The 14,731-nt window shown below is 44.1% G+C and overlaps 1 protein-coding gene across 1 annotated transcript in view; it reads right to left on the bottom strand.

The window, feature by feature from the left end:
* Window positions 1–1,129: 1,129 nt before the first annotated feature.
* The window catches only part of LOC144820268 (purpurin-like), a 220,035-nt gene continuing 206,433 nt past the window's right edge, over window positions 1,130–14,731 (bottom strand). The window contains exon 6 of the mRNA XM_078677855.1: window positions 1,130–1,735. Coding sequence (XP_078533981.1) covers window positions 1,725–1,735 — 11 coding nt within the window. The 3' untranslated portion in view covers window positions 1,130–1,724. The remainder of the gene's footprint in view (window positions 1,736–14,731) is intronic.

Raw genomic sequence — 14,731 nt, 5'->3', positions numbered from 1 at the left:
AAGAATAAAGCCTCAGCATAATGCAAGGCTATAGATTCTAGAACTACATTGAGCGGTTCAGCCATCCTGCCTTATTTTAGATTGTAGGGAATTTTTCTTCATATCTGCTCTATCACATGCTGAAGTGTATCGCTTCCTACTGAGACACAGATAACTCTGGATATCCCTGTGTATTTTGGTTTAAATTGCTTATGGGCATTTTTTTTATTTCTCCACAGTTCACCCATCCCTGGGATTCCGACGAGGTTCCTCCCCCAGTGTTTGATTTGTATTCATTCTGTGCCCTGAGGAAGGTGTGACCAACATCCTGGGTCTCCACCGAAATGTGCATTGGCGCTTACCTTGGATCATTTTAAGGCAAGGGCAAAGTGGGCTCTGGCCCTAGGTCCCAGCCTTTCAGCGGGCCCTCTGATAGAGCCAACCCAGTTCTACAGAATCTTTTCTTGACAACCTATAATAATTATTAAACAGATTGTTTTAAATACCGTTTCCTTTAATTTATTTTTAATATGGGTGAAGTGAGAGTCTATTACAGACATTTTGCAGAGAAATGTTGTTTTTATTTTTCATACAACATCTATAAAAATATTCTTTTAGATCAAAGCAGGAACTCTCATATAGGAAATGGGAGGGTATCAGAGAGCTTATTTGCAGTAATATTAGTGAACTGCTGATGTGTTACAATATTGTCACTATCAATATTAGATGTAAACACATTTAGAATTTGGAGAAGTGCGCAGGTGCACTCAGTGACGTGGCCAAAGAGGACATGAAAGAGCTGAAATTGGTTTATAAAGTAAAAGCTGTTCCGAACAGGGCCCCAAAATACATTTGGCCCAGGGCCCTAAAAATCCTTAAGATGTCCCTGCCTTGGTTTGGTGTACATGGACCAAAACACCTGATTAACTCAAACATTCATGAATCAAGCAATCCAATAGATGATATTGAATTCATGGTTTCTGTATAATATGTATTTCAAATGAGTTTGCCAGTGTACAGAATAAGGGGTTATGATTTCAGTCCATGTTGTCTAACATTTATAAATATTGCTTGATTTGATTGATTTTGTTTGTTAGTTTAAGGATGACTGATGTATGCGATTTGGCTGATAGGTATATAGTGTGACTGATATGTTTTTATTTTTTTGTTGGGGTCCTGGGTCATTTCATGGTGAATATCCTTTCTTAGGAGTATTATCATTGTTGTGTTGACATCTGAATAGATATTGTAGATACCTGATTTTTTAAGAATGTACCACAATAATCATGGAACATTTTGAGTAAATATGATGTGTATATATATTTGTGACTAACTGGTTTTGAGATGTGTTGTTTTTTGGTATATATTGAATCACTGAGCTCAATTGCGACTTATTGCACTTTGAAATTATTGATGAGATATCTCAGGTTGTTTCTTTCTTTAATTTTCAATAAATGCTTACTCAAGCCATAGATAGGGTGTAAATGTGTAATGCACATTGTTTTGAATGCTGTTAGACAGAATAGAATTACAACATCACGTTTCATTTGATATTACATTACCAACATCATATACAACATTGGTTTATTACAATTTCCATAATTTTCACACCGCTTTACCTGCTTAGATAACATTTATTACACATGATTAAGACATTGAAATAACTTCCTCTTTAATAGCTGTAGCAGTTACTCAAGATTTGTTTCTTGAATTTCCAGAGATTTCAGTGTACATGCATTCATTTCTTAGCAAGCTCCTGAAAAGCAAAAAAAAGAAATTCAACATCTACTTATTTATAAAATTTACAATATATATGTGAAAGTTTAAGCACTGCAAAATGATGTGAGAAACACGGAACACTGCAAAATATATTAAAGCCAGTTTGGATGAATTTAGAAAATGTGATTTTCATATTTAGACGTGTATAACTAAACAGGTTTACATATTTTTTCTGCACTTTTCCCTAATACTTATTCCATACATTCTGTTGCGAGTAGCGGCAAGGTACAGCTTTACTAATTAACATTTTACGAAGAAGCCCGGGTAACATTTTCAAAATGTTTTTTGGATTAACGTGGTAGAGTTCGTTTTTGTCTACTGGGTAGACTGGTTACAAACTGAGTGCTCTTCCAGACCCTACCAACAAAAGTTAACATGTTTCAACCTTAATGATGGATTTAACTCAGATTCTTGTGACTGGGGGTGAATGTTTACATTGTCCAGCAGTCCGCCATCAATTGTTTCTTTTGCATCTTTTTAAAAGTGGCATTTTTAAAATTGCAATGATAAATTCGGCTTTACCAGTAAAGAGCATTTATCATTACAATTCCATGGGTACTAACCATGACTGCTCTACCTCTTTCCAATTGGGAATTACAGCTTATTAGATGTAACAAGGAATCCCTAATGTTAAACTATGGGAGGGTAGGGATCACAGTAGTGAATAAGGAATATGGGAGTTTTTCACTACCAGGACATGTAAAACGTAAAAGTACATGCCCTACCTTTTAATTACACAGCATCCTACCATATGGGCTACCTTGGCCTACCTTAGGGGTGACATATATATATATAGTAAAATGGGAGTTTAGGGCTTGGCAAGGGGTTTTAAATGCCAAATTGACATGGCAGGGTAAACTGTACACACAAGCTTTGCAGTGGTAGGCTTGAGACACGTTTCAAGGCCTACTTAAGTGGGTGGCACAATCAGTGCTGCAGGCCCATAGTAGCATTTACTTTATAGGCCCTGGGAACATGTAGTTCACTTTAATAGGAAAACCAAAGGAAATGATGGACGGAGCGTTGACAATACAAGCACTCACCCCCAGTCAACTGATCTGGGTTTAATCCATCACCGTTCTTTAGCCCACTCTGGCACCCCAGTTCAGACATGGCCATATGCAAATCAGTCTGACCCTGTGCCTCATGGGAACAATCCAGCCCGAACTGCCAAGCCATGCCTTCCCTGGACCGGAAACAAGCTACCGAGGACCAGTTTCGGGCATTTCAGCCGTCTTCAGCCCGGCTTGCTTAAATCCAGTGGCAAAGTGAGCAAGGGACTCACGTCTGAGCATACCCTGCTAACTTATAGCGAACAAAGAAAATACAAAGGAAATGATGGACGGAGCATTGACAATACAAGCACTGACCCCCAGTCAACTGATCTGGGTTTAATCCATCACCGTTCTTTAGCCCACTCTGCCACCCCAGTTCAGACATGGCCATATGCAAATCAGTCTGACCCTGTGCCTCATGGGAACAGTCCAGTCCGAACTGCCAAGCCATGCCTTCTCTGGACCGGAAACAAGCTACCGAGGACCGGTTTCTGGCATTTCAGCCATCTTCAGCCCAGCTTGCTTGAATCCAGTGGCAAAGTGAGAAGGGACTCACATCTGAGCATACCCTGCCAACTTATGGCGAACAAAGAAAAACCAAAGGAAATGATGGACGGAGCGTTGACAATACAAGCACTCACCCCCAGTCAACTGATCTGGGTTTAATCCATCACCGTTCTTTAGCCCACTCTGCCACCCCAGTTCAGACATGGCCATATGCAAATCAGTCTGACCCTGTGCCTCATGGGAACAGTCCAGCCCGAACTGCCAAGCCATGCCTTCCTTGGACCGGAAACAAGCTACCGAGGACCGGTTTCTGGCATTTCAGCCGTCTTCAGCCCGGCTTGCTTGAATCCAGTGGCAAAGTGAGCAAGGGACTCACGTCTGAGCATACCCTGCCAACTTATGGCGAACAAAGAAAAACCAAAGGAAATGATGGACGGAGCGTTGACAATACAAGCACTCACCCCCCGTCAACTGATCTGGGTTTAATCCATCACCGTTCTTTAGCCCACTCTGCCACCCCAGTTCAGACATGGCCATATACAAATCAGTCTGACCCTGTGCCTCATGGGAATAGTCCAGCCCGAACTGCCAAGCCATGCCTTCCCTGGACCGGAAACAAGCTACCGAGGACCGGTTTCTGGCATTTCAGCCGTCTTCAGCCCGGCTTGCTTGAATCCAGTGGCAAAGTGGTCAAGGGACTCACGTCTGAGCATACCCAGCCAACTTATGGCGAACAAAGAAAAAACAAAGGAAATGATGGACGGAGCGTTGACAATACAAGCACTCACCCCCAGTCAACTGATCTGGGTTTAATCCATCACCGTTCTTTAGCCCACTCTGCCAACCCAGTTCAGACATGGCCATATGCAAATCAGTCTGACCCTGTGCCTCATGGGAATAGTCCAGCCCGAACTGCCAAGCCATGCCTTCCCTGGACCGGAAACAAGCTACCGAGGACCGGTTTCTGGCATTTCAGCCGTCTTCAGCCCGGCTTGCTTGAATCCAGTGGCAAAGTGAGCAAGGGACTCACGTCTGAGCATACCCAGCCAACTTATGGCGAACAAAGAAAAACCAAAGGAAATGATGGACGGAGCGTTGACAATACTAGCACTCACCCCCAGTCAACTGATCTGGGTTTAATCCATCACCGTTCTTTAGCCCACTCTGCCACCCCAGTTCAGACATGGCCATATGCAAATCAGTCTGACCCTGTGCCTCATGGGAACAGTCCAGCCCGAACTGCCAAGCCATGCCTTCCCTGTACCGGAAACAAGCCACCGAGGACCGGTTTCTGGCATTTCAGCCATCTTCAGCCCGGCTTGCTTGAATCCAGTGGCAAAGTGAGCAAGGGACTCACGTCTGAGCATACCCTGCCAACTTATGGCGAACAAAGAAAAACCAAAGGAAATGATGGACGGAGCGTTGACAATACAAGCACTCACCCCCAGTCAACTGATCTGGGTTTAATCCATCACCGTTCTTTAGCCCACTCTGCCACCCCAGTTCAGACATGGCCATATGCAAATCAGTCTGACCCTGTGCCTCATGGGAACAGTTCAGCCCGAACTGCCAAGCCATGCCTTCCCTGGACCGGAAACAAGCTACCGAGGACCGGTTTCTGGCATTTCAGCCGTCTTCAGCCCGGCTTGCTTAAATCCAGTGGCAAAGTGAGCAAGGGACTCACGTCTGAGCATAACCTGCCAACTTATGGCGAACAAAGAAAAACCAAAGGAAATGATGGACGGAGCGTTGACAATACAAGCACTCACCCCAGTCAACTGATCTGGGTTTAATCCATCACCGTTGTTTAGCCCACTCTGCCACCCCAGTTCAGACATGGCCATATGCAAATCAGTCTGAACCAATGCCTCATAGGAACAGTCCAGCCCGAACTGCCAAGCCATGTCTTCCCTGGACCGGAAACAAGCTACCGAGGACCGGTTTCTGGCATTTCAGCCGTCTTCAGCCCGGCTTGCTTGAATCCAGTGGCAAAGTGAGCAAGGGACTCACGTCTGAGCATACCCTGCCAACTTATGGCGAACAAAGAAAAACCAAAGGAAATGATGGACGGAGCGTTGACAATACATAAATTCCTTCACTCCATTTCCCGGCTTTCGGCCTCACCTAGCTTCTCTACCCGGCATGCCCTCTGTGCCTGCCACCACATACGTCTCAGTTCTCCGATCACACCTGCGTGGCCTGGCGCCTCATCGCCTCCGGCTCTGCCTTGCATGCTTGCATAGGGTTCTGGTCTGACGCTGCCCTCTGGTGCTTGTGCTGATCCTACAGGTCTGTGTCTCCTTTTCGGCGCCCTCCTGCCTAGGCTTCTCTCCTGGGATCTGCACCTGTCGCACCTGTCTACCACGCTGCCTACGGCCTTACTTCCTTTGGCTGGCGCCCACCTCTCCCTACGCTACCCCTCTGCCTCCAGCTCCTTGGCGGTTCCGGTTGGCGCGCTTGTGTGGGGGCTGTGACCCAGCCATGGGGGAGGTCGACCCCAAAAGAGCCAAGCAGGCAAACGCAATAGGATTGAGCAGCCTTGGACGTGGGCAAGCCCGCAGGCCAGACTGAGGGTGACCTCAAAGCCATCATGTGGGATGTGAAAACTACCGTTACTGGCATTGCCACTCAGCTCGACCACCTGTCTGCTCGTCTGGATACCATCAAAGCCTGGGTGGACATGCATGATGCACAGCTCACTCATGTGGAAAAGAGGGTCTCTGACATTGAGGATGCCGCAACCCGAGATCATCATAAACTACTCCAAATGGACATAGTTCCAGAGCTGATAAAGAACAAGAACGAGGATTTGGAGGCGCACTCCCATAGGAGCAACCTACGCATCACGTGCATGCCCGAATCCTCCAACTTTGTCGAGCAACTGATCCGGGACCTATTTGGCGATGTCATTTCTCCCGTCTTCATAGTTGAGCACGACACTGCTCTCCTGGGCCCGGGCCCACTCCTGGCCTACCAGCTCGCCCGATAATTGCTAAATTGCTCAGTTTCAGGAACCGTGTTGCTGTTCTACACACCACCAGGGAGAAGGGTGAAATCGCCATCAAGGAAACTCTCTTGCTTTTTACCATGATTACACGATGGCGGTGCAGGCTGCCCGTCGTGAGTTCCTTCCAGCAAAGCGGCAGCTTCAAGAACATGACGTTCACGGGTACTTGACCCACCCACACAAGTGAGGTACCACTTTTATCGGGAGACTTTGGAGAATTCGGGCTGGGTGGAAGTTTGTGGACCCACGCAGATTCCAGAACTTTCATCACAGAAATGTAGGGAAATTGTGTGTTTCTTTTACAAAGTTTGAAGTTTGCAAAGTTAACAGAACCTGGTGAGAGCCACACAAGTCACCTCATCCTATATTCCCCTGGGTTTAAAAATGTGAAGTGTCCACGTTGCGTTTTGGACCGTTTCCTGTTGATGGTACTAGGTCTTCCCGCACAAGTGAGGTACCATTTTTATTGGAGGACTTTGGGGGAATGCGGGGTGGGTGAAATTTTGTGGATCCACGCAGATTCCAGAACTTTCCATCACAGAAATGTGAGAAAAATGTGTTTTTTTTCACAAAGTTTGAGGTTTGCACGGGATTCTGGGTAACAGAACCTGTGAGTGCCACTCAAGGCACCCCATCCTAGATTACTCAGGTGTCTAATTTAAAAAAATGTATACGTTTGCTAGGTTTCCCTTGGTGCTGGCTGAGCTAGGGTTCAAAATCCACAGCTAGGCAGTTTGCAAAAAAAGGGTATGTTTAGCATCGAAGGGGTTAAAATTAAATAGAATGCAGAGGCATCGTCTGTACATTTATTACATTTTTCTTTCCAGTAAAGGGTTCTTTTATGAAGGGACGTCTTACGGTACTCTGCATATATGAGGTTATACAGCACCTCACTGTTGTTACGTCTGTTCAGGGCATAGTGTGTAAAAATTGGAATCACAATTCCCATGATTCCCCTAACGATAGGGACACTACTACATCACTGGGCATGACGTGATTATGTTATTTTTCATACGTGCCATTGTGCATAGTTCACTGGGCGCATATGGGAGCCGCTTAGTATATAGAAATACCGGGTCCCGTTGTCACATGTATGCGGTGTTGGGTAAAGAGGGACGATCCCGTAGGTTTAGAGGAGGAGCATGTTACTCTTGAAGAAGTAAGTGGTTACCGTACGTATTTTCGGGGCAGTCTGGCACCAGATCAAAGGGATTGTTTCTCTTAATTACTATTTTGATTTCGCGTTACCTTTTCACCTCATGTGAATGATGGCATTATTCCTCCAGTGGGAGTACAGGGACATGCTCCCCCGCCTCACATGTGCATGTAGCATTTTTAATTCCCCAGTAGAGTAAGTCTCAGTATATGAATGGAATAGCATAGATGCTGGCATTGTGACACTATTGGCCAGTTAGCATGGTATGCTGCCTGAAAATGATGTATATGAGAAAAAACACACAATGTTTGGCACATAAAATGAGTATGCTATGTGGGAATATTGCATGCTTGCATGACTGCATGTGTATGAGCATTTTAATCATTGACATGTTTGTGGAATGACCATCACCTTGGGTTAAAATAATTAATAACAATGTGGGTGCTTTTCAAAAGATGCGATCTTGCTGAAAATAATTGGATTCTTTTTGCGTTTCTTTACTATTTGCATTTCTTTACTACAGGAATCAAGACCTAATAAGGCCATTTGAAGGCGAGTAATATCTCAACACGTATGCATGAGAGCAGAGCATGTTTTTAACTGGGTTAGTGTGTTTGTTTTGTCCTGTTAATAGCCTGGGGCCCCAGATGCCATAGATAATGGGCTGAAACATGTTGAATAGTAGTTAACATTAATATGACGATAACATCCTTACACCCCTTTCGGAGTTTTTTTTTTTATAACAAATGTTATTTTTTTTAAGGCATACAATTACAGAACCAGCAGCATAGACAAGTCAGACATTTAGCACAGTGCATGTTGTCACAGTTCATATTGGTCTATTCTCAGTGTGAAGCCGTAGCAAGCCTGAGAAACTCCAACTCCCCCCTCAGCATCCCCATTTTCAATTAAGTCACTAGCCCCAACCATTTCCCCCATATACGCGTCAGGGCTTGGCCGGGCAACCTTTCACTTTGTATGTAGATCTTTCTTGTGCAGCGCACCAATCGATGCCATTTAGTGATACTAGGGGGAGGGGGGGCAGAGTACTTCCACGCCGCTGCCATATTGCGTTTGGCCACCATAATCGCTGTGCCGAGAAAGATTTTGTCCACCCGCGATCCATTCAGGTCATCCATGACACCCACGAGTAAAACTGATGGGTTGAGCGGGACCGCCAAACCCAGGACAGCGCCAAGGTTGGACACCACTCTCTACCAGTATGAGGTGAAAGGGTCGCAGGCCCATACCATGTGGTAGAAATCCGCTGATTCTTCATGGCACAGTGGGCATGTGGGGTTGGACAGTTGCCCAACTCGGTGTAGGCGGGCTGGGGCCAGATATGCACAGTGGAGCTCAATGAGTATGGAGAAGATGGTATTAGTGCGGGGGCCATCAGGGCGTCCCTCAAGTCCTCCTCCTCCAAGGGGCCCAGCCAAATTTCCCAGCGCGATCTGAGGAGGTCTAGAGAAGTTGAGGAGTTATTGACTAGTGATTGATAAATCTTGGTAACCCCTCCCTTCCCTAGGTCCCAATCAGAATGTGGCCTTCCAGGGGACTAAACTCAGGTAACGTGACATTTGCAGGTGTGTAGGGAGTCAAGGCATGGCGAAGTTAAAGGTATTTGTAGAATTGGGTGTGGTGCAGTCCAAAAGAGTTTTGTAGATCTTGGAAGGAGCACATGTGGTTTCCTTTCCATATGTCCCAAGTTGCAAGATACCAATCAAGTCCCATTTGCGAAAGCCCTCCAGTGCCCCTACCTCCCCTAGCTAAGCGCCCTCCCACAGGGGTGTTTGCAGTGTCAGGTTATTATCCCATTGTGTGTAACGCAATATAGAGCGCCAGGCAACCAATAACGCTCTGGTGATTGGGGGGAGTATGCCGGAAATCGGGGCTCCGTAGAGGATGGGCTGTATTCAAGAGAACCCTAGGCTCTCTTGTTCAAGTTGGTACGCCGGGTTAGACCAGCCGCCGGTGTACCATTCGTGTATCACCAGGAGGAGAGTGGAAAGGGGGAAACAACCTTCATAACGCAGTCACTACATCGCAACATCCCTTACAACGCATGTCACTACAACGCAGGCATTACAACGCATACCATTACAATGCATGACACTACATTGCATGTCACTACAATGCAGGCATTACAATGCATACCATTACAACGCATACCATTACAACGCATAGTACTCCAATACTATCCAACACTTACTCTACTGTTGCATCCCCTGGAGTCAGAATAGTAAATTTAACCCCTACACTATCCAACACTTACCCTACTGTTGCACACCCTGGAGTTAGAATAATAATTTTTACCCCTACACTATCCAACATTTACCCTACTGTTGCACCCCCTGGTGTTAGAGTAGTAATTTGTACCCCTTTACTATCCAATACTTACCTTAAATGCAATGTAATGGTATGCATTGTAATGGTATGTGTTGTAAAGGTAGTATGCGATGTAATGGAATGTGTTCTAAAGTTAGTTTTTTAATATGCGATGTAGTGTCATGCGATGTAGAGGAATGCGTTGTAGGTGATGTTGTGATGCTGGCATCGCACCGGGACACTTATGAGTATCCGAGCGCGTTGAAAATGGATATAACATATCATAACACTGTGGGGTCATTAGGGCCTGTGTTGTAAGTCGCAGTCATTGCGTCGAATGGGGACCACAGCTTGGTTGCAGGCAGCTACACAGTGTCAGAGAGCGGTACCAGTTTCAAAGTCATGCTCGAAGTTGATGTGCTGATGACTTCCTTTTAGCATAGAAAACTCACTTCCAAGGGCACAGGAACTGGATTTGGCACCACTTGGCAGAGTGGGGCTCTCAACAGAGGAGCCCAGGTGCCTGCAGGTGAAATCTTTGAAGGCTCTGAGACTTCTGACATGAGGCAAGCGCAACTCAAGCCCTTGGAAGACCTTTAGAAAGAAGGATGCAGAGGGCAACATCCTGTCCTCTCACTACCGGTACAAAAGCAGCAGGCAGCAGGTCAACACAGCAAAGCAAACAGCAAAGTGGCAGTCCCTCCTGGCAGCACATGTATATGGTTCAGAGGTCCAGTACTTATACCCATTTTAGACTTTGAAGGAGGGATACTTCAAAGAAAGGTCTTTAAAGTGCAGAAGACCCCGCCTCTCCTAGCCCTGGCTCCAGACACACTACAGGGGAGTTATGCAGATCTTTGGGGGCAAGGACATCCCTATTTAGGTGCATGTGGCAGCTTCTCCCACCACTCTAGCTCAGAGAGGCTCATTAGCCTGGTGATAGGTCAGGGCACACTTCAGCTCCCTTTGTGTGTGACTGTCTAGAGTGAATTCCCAAGGCCCAACTGTTATCCAACCCAGACGTGTAGTGTAGGGACAGGCAGAGGCACAGAATAGATATAATAAGAAAATGGCAACTTGCCAAATGTGGCATTTTCAGACCTGCAATTTAAAAAACAACTTCACTAAAAGATGTTTTTTTAAATTGTGAGTCCAGAGGCACCAATCTCCAATTTTCCATCTGCTCCCTATTGGAAGATACACTTAGAAAATGATAAAAGACAGCTCCAATGCTAACCTTTGGGAGGGATAGGCTTTGCTGTAGCACAAAACAAATTTAGCAATTTTGCACAACCAGTACATGTAAAACTTAAAAGCAAATTTCTTACCTTTTAAATACACTGCACCCTGCCAAAGGGACTACCTTGGACTTAACTTAGGGGTGCCTTACACAAAGTAAAAGGGAAGGTTTGGGATGGGCAAGTAGGTAAACTTGCCAGGTCGACATGGTAGTTTGAAACTGCACACACAGGCTCTGCAGTGACCAGCCTGAGGCAGGTTTTAAGGGCAACTCCTATAGGTGGCACAATCAGTGCTGCAGGCCCACTAGTGTGCAATAATTCAATATTTCACCAGGGTCATGAGCTGCCAGTCGCTCATTACCACAAACCACTCTTTCAGTCAAGATTTTTACCAAACTGTGAAATTTCTTTTTTGAATTTTTGTTTAGTGTGAATGAGTTTGAATGGAAGTTGTAGAACAGTGTGAAAGGTATATGTAGAGAGCTACTTCTAAAAGAGTGTACGGGTAATCTACAATGTCAGATCAAACCTTCGCATACAGCGAAGAACACATCAAAAAACCTCTGAGCGACCCTCCTTTGTTCGGTTCAGCTACCCTCAGTAGCAACGCTCAAACTAACAACGAATCAGACAAACTTATTCGTTTAAAGAAGAAGCAAATTCGGACCGACTTACACAGCCATTATTTACTTCAACACCTCAGATCTGGCACAATTCCATCAGGACTTATAGTTAAAAACATACCAGTAATTTTTACTGAGGATACCATCTATAAAAAAGGCTTCAGCTTTATAGAGACGAAATGTAGTAGAGATCTTATGGTCCTAACTATTGAAACTGCGCAACGATTATCTAAATTACAACTAGAAGAAATCGAAGCATTAGAGACTGTAATAAAATAAAATCCCCTAATCAAGGACTCAAAAAACTTACTTGAAAAAGTTGAGAAAGAGATTCTTGAATTTAAAGATTACACGGTACAACAAAAAGATAGCAATTTTGAAAGAGATAAACGCAACTTCACCTTTGATAAAGCATATCCATACCTTCAACAGGATTTATATTCACGTCCTGAAGCGCGTCATTTTCTTCCTGATAATCAAGGTAGATCACGCACAAAATATTTGACATTTTCGGACACTTCCTCATCAGGAGGCAGCGACTCAGATCAAGGCACTTCACGCCCCCCATTCACACGAAGGGGAGGATATCAAAATTAGTATCAACAACAATTTCAATCAAACTATCAACAAAACAACCCACAGCAACAATAACAGCCTTTTTTAGCCCAGGGCCAGCAAAAAACATGAGGAAAAACGCGATTCCAACAACCATGGGAGATGTCAACGAGGAGACAGAACTACAAAAACTAGAGAAAACTTCAATTTATAATCTCTCAAACAAACTCCTCACCCCAAGTCAAATAAGCGTTTTGGAAAGAGGATTGACATTTGTGCCGTCAAAAGCAACTGATTTTGTCCGACTGAAATTAGAATTCATCGAATTCTGTAGAAAGATCCGATTAATTGCATTCTTCACGGATAAAGAAATGGTGCCACAAACGGAAACTACTGGCCTTATAAAAAAATCACGTTTTTGTCCACCTACTCATAAAGTACCGAAAGAGGTCATTTATTTTGAGAAAACAGTATTATCTGCCATCGCCGCCCAAGAAAAAAAGAATAAAGGATTTGTCAAACCAAATTTATCACGAGATCAGAAACAAGCATTGCTTTCTATCAAAAATGACGAAAATATCATCGTAAAACAAGCCGATAAAGGTGGTTCCATCGTCATCTGGGGAACAACGGAATATGTAGCAGAAGCTACTAGACAACTTACAGACAAAGAATGCTACCGGAAAATTAATACTAATCCAACTATTGAACTTCAAAACGAACTATCTAAGATTCTGATTAGAGGTCTGGAACAAGGGTTTCTAGGAAAACATGAGTACAATTATTTAGCCAATAAACACCCACGAACACCGCTCTTCTATGTGCTTCCCAAAGTACATAAGAATGAGCGAGCACCGCCAGGCAGACCTATCATCTCTGGCTGCGACTCACTATTCGAACTGGTCTCTAAATTCATCGATTTCTTTTTGAAACCTTTTACAACTACGGTCAAGTCCTTTCTCCAAGATACTACTGACTTTCTAAACAAATTACATCAACTACCATTCAATTCGGACCATGACCTCTTGGTCAGTATGGATATTGTCTCATTATACACCCAAATTCCTCAGGACCAAGCTTTAGAGGTTTTGGAGATCTTCTTGAACAAGCGGGAAAGGCCATTCAAAATCCCCACTGAATTTATCCTGGAACTAGCCAAAATGGCTCTGACAAAAAACTATTTTAAGTTCAAGGACGACTTTTACTTTCAAATAAAGGGAGTCGCAATGGGCTGTCCATTCGCCCCAGAGCTGGCAATATTGTTTATGAGCCAATACGAAGATGCTTTCATTCATAATAACAACCTGTTTCATCAATGGATCGGAGGTTGGGTCCGTTTCATTGATGATGTCTTTTTTACATGGTCCAGCAATTCAGAACAGCTCTCGGAATTTCATGAATGGCTCAATAACAGGACGAGAGACATCAAATTTAGCCTACAATCATCTAAAACCCGACTTTCTTTCTTAGACGTGGAAATATATTGCTCCAATGGTCAGCTAGTGACTACTCTTTTCAGGAAGAAATCTAATCGAAACAAAGCACTAGACTACTCAATCAATCATCCGAGGAGCTTAAAACAAAATCTACCTGTGGGACAGTTCCTCCGCATCCGGAGGAACTGTTCCTTCAAGGATGAATACATGAATCATGCCAATGCCTTAAAAGAAAGATTAATAGATCATGGGTATCCAGCAAAATTATTGAAACAAGCCATCAAACGAGCGTGGTGGACCCCACAAGAAGAACTGCTTAAAAAGAAAGAAAAAAAACAACTAAAACGCACAGTTTGCGTTTCAACTTTCTGTCCATCATTCAATTTTTTGAAAAAAAACATCTATCAAAACTGGCACTTATTAAAAGAACTTGATGATCAGTTTAAAGAAGTGCCACTTTTTGCTTTCAAAAAGGACAAAAGTATTGCCAACCAAATTGTCCGAGCAGCTGTACCAAAAGCAAGAACTTCCACACTGCGGGACTACGTCAATCTCCCTCCAATCACTGGACACCGGAAATGTGGTACCTGTCTGTGTTGCACCTCTACCATCGAAGGGAATCTGTTCCAACACGAATGTATCTCATGGAAACATGACCAATTTACGAATTGCAAAACGCGAAACCTCGTGTATGGTATAATCTGCCCATGCAACAAGCTTTATATTGATAAAACCAATCAGGAAGCCAGGCAAAGGATGTCACAGCACAAATCCAGGATTAAAAAGAAAGTACTTACAGCTCCCTTGGTCCAACATTGGATTGAAGAATCCCATGGGGAAAATGATTTGAGATGGACAGTAATATCTAAGATCGAACCAGATCCAAGAGGTGGTGATGTAGAGGCCAAATTGAGACAGCGAGAAGCGATACTTATTCTCAAATTTAACACCACTATCCGAGGCTTAAATGAGATGTCTGAATTATATAATCTCTAAAAATTTCTTCAAAAGTGTCTCACTTGAAGTTTTCTTAAACATCTCAAGTAAATCCTACCGTGAACAACA

This window comes from Lissotriton helveticus, chromosome 2_1 (genome assembly GCF_964261635.1).
Source record: "Lissotriton helveticus chromosome 2_1, aLisHel1.1, whole genome shotgun sequence".
NCBI classification, from domain to species: Eukaryota; Metazoa; Chordata; class Amphibia; order Caudata; family Salamandridae; genus Lissotriton; species Lissotriton helveticus.
This window is presented reverse-complemented; position numbering and strand designations above follow the sequence as displayed.